General features: G+C 50.8%; 1 protein-coding gene across 1 annotated transcript; it reads right to left on the bottom strand.

Annotated features, from left to right (window-relative positions):
• Positions 1-726: 726 nt before the first annotated feature.
• Positions 727-3,231, bottom strand: LOC123452449 (tubulin alpha-2 chain-like). Its single transcript, XM_045129098.1, has 4 exons — positions 3,023-3,231; positions 2,153-2,387; positions 1,680-2,050; positions 727-1,553 (listed from the first exon to the last, which is right to left on the bottom strand). Exons 1-4 carry the CDS (start codon positions 3,113-3,115, stop codon positions 897-899), a joined length of 1,356 nt encoding a protein of 451 aa, XP_044985033.1. The 5' UTR covers positions 3,116-3,231; the 3' UTR covers positions 727-896.
• Positions 3,232-4,884: the final 1,653 nt, after the last annotated feature.

The raw sequence follows: 4,884 nt of genomic DNA, 5'->3' as shown, positions 1-4,884 counted from the left end.
ACTCACTACTCAAGCTGGCAAAACGTTCTGAGAAAGAAATAACACAACTCACCTGAATTTGGAATATTTCAACATACTCATTACTCAAGCTGCCTCAAGTATGGACAGCATCCTTAGCCTGCTGAATGCAGAGCTGAGTAGCTTCATTTCCGGTTGCATCCAAAGCTAACCAAACATAAAGAAATTTGGATTACATTTCATAGGATGCGACCTTTTTGAGTAACATATTCAGGTGAGGATCAAAAAAGAAATTATAGGATGCGCAAACGCAAAACTACATAGTTAAAGAATATGTCACCGAAGAACAAAATCACTGACATATCTGGTGAGAGAGCTCCATTCTAAGGAAAGAGCGAAGCATCAGTCAGCGCGCTGAGTCTGTCTTCCTCCTTTGGTTGCAGCATAAAGAAAGCAGACTTCACTGATGATTAAGAAGTTCCAAACAGAGACGATTTGTTCATAACTGAAACTTGACCGGCTTCAATATTATTTAGCTCCATGAATGAAGAATCTAATGGGGCTTCTGCACCTTCGAATCTTACGAGTGATTCTTTGGGGAGAAAGCAATCTTCTGAACATTATTTATAGCTGCTTCGGAAGGGACCTAAACCACTAATCGGGCTCGAAACTTGCAACGTGGAACTTGGAATTGAAAGAGGATGGAAACCTAGAATGAGGACGGAAATCAGGACAGCAACGGAAATAACACTGTAACGAAGCAGGACAGAACAAATTAAGCGAGATACTTGTTCCACGAAGTACTAATGATGCAGTTCAACAGCGACATAGAAAGCACCGATGGCTTACAACCTCACCCCAAAACAGGACGGCAAAGCAACATGTAGTTAAAGATAGGCGGCAGAGGAGACGGATCCTCCGTCGAGCGGACGAGCAGATCAGTAGTCGTCGTCCTCCTCGCCATCCTCGTCGTCGCCGCCCTCTGCGCCGACCTCCTCGTAGTCCTTCTCCAGGGCGGCCAGGTCCTCACGGGCCTCCGAGAACTCGCCCTCCTCCATGCCCTCGCCCACGTACCAGTGGACGAAGGCGCGCTTGGCGTACATGAGGTCGAACTTGTGGTCAATGCGGGAGAAGACCTCGACGACGCTGGTGGAGTTGGAGATCATGCAGACGGCCCTCTGCACCTTGGCCAGGTCGCCGCCGGGCACCACAGTGGGCGGCTGGTAGTTGATGCCGCACTTGAACCCCGTGGGGCACCAGTCCACGAACTGGATGGTGCGCTTGGTCTTGATGGTGGCAACGGCCGCGTTCACGTCCTTGGGCACCACGTCGCCCCGGTACATGAGGCAGCACGCCATGTACTTGCCGTGGCGAGGGTCACACTTGGCCATCATGGACGACGGCTCGAACGCGCTGTTGGTGATCTCCGACACCGACAGCTGCTCGTGGTACGCCTTCTCCGCCGAGATGACCGGCGCGTAGGACGAGAGCATGAAGTGGATCCTAGGGTACGGCACAAGGTTGGTCTGGAACTCGGTCACGTCCACGTTCAGGGCACCATCAAACCTCAGGGAGGTGGTCAGAGATGAGATAACCTACACACAGACAAACAGCTCAAGTTCCATGTCAGTCTCACATCACACATTGCACAACAGTACTGGTACAGCAAAGAAATACTTCAATCCGGATGAAAGAATTGGGCAATGGCGGGTGGTCAGTACCTGAGAGACGAGGCGGTTCAGGTTGGTGTAGGTGGGCCTCTCAATGTCCAGGGAGCGCCTGCAGATGTCGTAGATGGCCTCGTTATCGAGCAGGATTGAGACATCAGTGTGCTCCAGCAGAGAGTGGGTGGACAGCACACTGTTGTAGGGCTCAACCACAGAGGTTGACACCTGAGGAGATGGGTACACGGTGAACCCAAGCTTGGACTTCTTTCCATAGTCCACTGACAGACGCTCGAGGAGGAGCGAACCAAGCCCAGACCCGGTTCCACCGCCGACGGCGTTGAAGACAAGGAAGCCCTGCAGGCCAGTGCAATTGTCGGCCAGCTTGCGGATGCGGTCCAGGCAGAGATCCACAATCTCCTTGCCGACTGCAGGTGTCAACAGCAAACAAGGCATGATGAGCAAACCAAACATGGTTGAGAGAGCAGGCTAATTGTTGTAATGAAGCAAAAAGGGTTTTGGGGAATTACTTGTGTAGTGACCACGGGCGAAGTTGTTGGCTGCGTCCTCCTTGCCGCTGATGAGCTGCTCGGGGTGGAAGAGCTGGCGGTAGGCGCTGGTGCGGACCTCGTCAATCACGGTGGGCTCGAGATCGACGAAGACTGCACGGGGCACGTACTTGCCGGCTCCAGTCTCGCTGAAGAAGGTGTTGAAGGCGTCATCACCACCTCCGATGGTCTTGTCACCGGACGTCTGGCCATCAGGCTGCAGCAGGGAATATCAAGGTGTTTGGTCAGACGCAGGTTATAGTAGCATAACACATCCAAACAGAACATGTAACTTGAGTAATCCATGGCAATGGTGTGACTAGATCTGAGATTTGGCAAACAAAGCCGGAACTAAACTAGTACAAAAGTAAATTCGTGTCTCCTGAAACACTCGACCCCTAAATTGTAATTGCATATCAGATCCAAACTGCAAGACTAAATGACTAAACATCACAGAACGGAAGCTTAAATTAGGAACTACAAACAGTTGGTGTTCCTGACGATTCAGAAGAGTCACTAAGAACAATCCACAGAACAGATCGAATACTAGTTGCCACATAGATCGAACACGAATTGCCACATCGCGTGAATACAACTAGTCCTAAACGGAACGCGAATCCGGTAATCCCATCACAGTTCGAATCGCGCACAAATCAAAAGCCTAAATGCCCCAAACAAGAGAGGATCTGACGACTGAACCGCAAAACATTTCACTGCACAACCCGAATCGCAAACCAGATCCACAAGCCCCCGCTGCCGGAAACCTTCTAAAACCAATCGAGTAGCTAACACACACGATTTTCGAAATTGGGACGCGCGAGAGAGGAGATGAGATGAGATGCGGGGGCGAACCTGGATGCCGTGCTCGAGGCAGTAAAGTTCCCAGCACGCGTTGCCGACCTGGATGCCGGCCTGCCCGATGTGGATCGAGATGCACTCCCTCATCTTCGACGCGGCTGGGCTTGGCTCGACGGGATCTGGCGGCGGAGCGGGGGGGGAGGAGGAGGGAGACGGAGCGAGAGCGAGACGGCGTTTGTGAAGACGCCGGATGTGTAGTGGCTCCTCCGCTGGGCCGCCTCGCCCTCTTTATAGCCGGCCCCCGGTTAACCTAACGGCCGTTCCGCTGGCGCTAGGCGAGCGGGCCGCGGCGGTGGCCCACGCCGCCAGCCTGGACGGCCTCTGGTTGGTGCGCGTCCGAGGGTGGGCCGCGGCGACGGCTCGCCGACGTGTGGGCCCGGTGTGTTGGGGGCGGGGGCGGGGCCGTCCTGTCAGTAGGGTGGGATCGGGTGGAGCGGAGGGTGGGGGTTGGGGTGGGGTCGGGGAGGATGGATTCTGCGGGACGGCAAGGGAACGTTGGGCCCCGTCGCCGACGGGATTCAAAATTTGAAATTCGTAAATGTGCGCCGCGGCCGGGTCACGAGGAAAAGACGGCGCTGCCCCTTGGGAAAATATCTGCTCGGGTGCCGCGGCCGACGGACGATTGACGGGCACGGGCCGCCCATGAATGATCCAGCGGTGGACACCCACTTGGTTTTTGTTTACTGTTTCTCTTTTTTTTTTTTCTTGACAGCACGCACTTCTTCGCTGGGGTACGAAACAGATCCACACCACACCACCACTCTTCAAATTCACAACAATCAGGGCATCCGAGGAACCAATCTGTCATTGGATAGTTACAAGAATAGTACTCCCTCCGTTTCAAAATAAATGTCGTTGATCTAGTATAAAATTTGTATTAACTTAGTATAAATTTTGCGACACTTATTTTGGAACGGAGGACGTAATATTTTCAACCTATCGGAGTTTAAGTCGTGATGTTTACATTATTTTTATATTTATTTTTAGGATTTACGGTGATACACTTTGAGTTGGAGGAGGCATTTTTGTTGACGATGAGATATCTACGTTGATTTCGTAAATCTCAAGACGATATGTCGGTTCAGTCTTTCAGAGGTAGGATGTACGTATGTGCCTTCGTATGACACATGTGTATATGAGCGCTTGTGTTCGTACTTTGTTAAAAAAAACATCACGACATTTGTTTGGAAGTTCACATCATGTGAGGAGTAGTTTTGTATTGTTTGGCTGACTCGCATAAATCAAATTTATGACAAACACAAATATCAAAGCCATTATAGGCTTAGCTAAGATGAAAAGGTCAAATAGATTGTTTTTGTGAGCCACGCGTGTCTCTTCGTGCACGCTTTGGGAAGCCTATGAGGGAAATCGATATAACTCACACCCCTCTCTTCTCTTAGAAACCAAACTCCATTCACACTTTTCTCACCTTCGGGCTCATTGATGGTCGCTTCGTCCCAATAATTGCCCCGTCAGCGCTAGCAACCACGAGCACCGGCTCATCGATATCACCATTCTTCTAGACACAATACTCTAAGCCAACTATTGTTTTCGAACTCTTACAAGTGCCCTGAAAATTCTTAATGAAACGCTCCTTCAGTTGCTGCCATGTATTGATAGAATTTGCTGGTGGATTTTTCAACCATGTCCGAGCCAGACCTTCCAACATCATAGTAATGTACCTTGCGCAAACTCCATCGCTAACCTCGAGCATATCCATGGCTAGCTCGTAACTCTCAATCCAGTCAGCGGGTTCCATTTATGTCGTATAATTAGGAACCTATTGAGGTCCTTTGAAATCGAAAGGCAAACGCTCGTTCCTCAGAGCAACTACCAAACACTGAGTATCGATAGTC

The sequence above is a fragment of the Hordeum vulgare genome, chromosome 5H (genome assembly GCF_904849725.1).
Source record: "Hordeum vulgare subsp. vulgare chromosome 5H, MorexV3_pseudomolecules_assembly, whole genome shotgun sequence".
Lineage (NCBI taxonomy): Eukaryota > Viridiplantae > Streptophyta > Magnoliopsida > Poales > Poaceae > Hordeum > Hordeum vulgare.
This window is presented reverse-complemented; position numbering and strand designations above follow the sequence as displayed.

What these genes read in the sequence shown, in the direction of transcription:
- LOC123452449 (XM_045129098.1), bottom strand. Translation starts at nt 3,115, where the DNA reads ATGAGGGAGTGCATCTCGATCCACATCGGGCAGGCCGGCATCCAGGTC. An exon ending in CGCCCGTGGTCACTACACAA is followed by an intron (nt 2,051 to 2,152) that starts GTAATTCCCCAA and finishes TGACACCTGCAG; the next exon opens with TCGGCAAGGAGATTGTGGAT. An exon ending in TGAACCGCCTCGTCTCTCAG is followed by an intron (nt 1,554 to 1,679) that starts GTACTGACCACC and finishes GTCTGTGTGTAG; the next exon opens with GTTATCTCATCTCTGACCAC.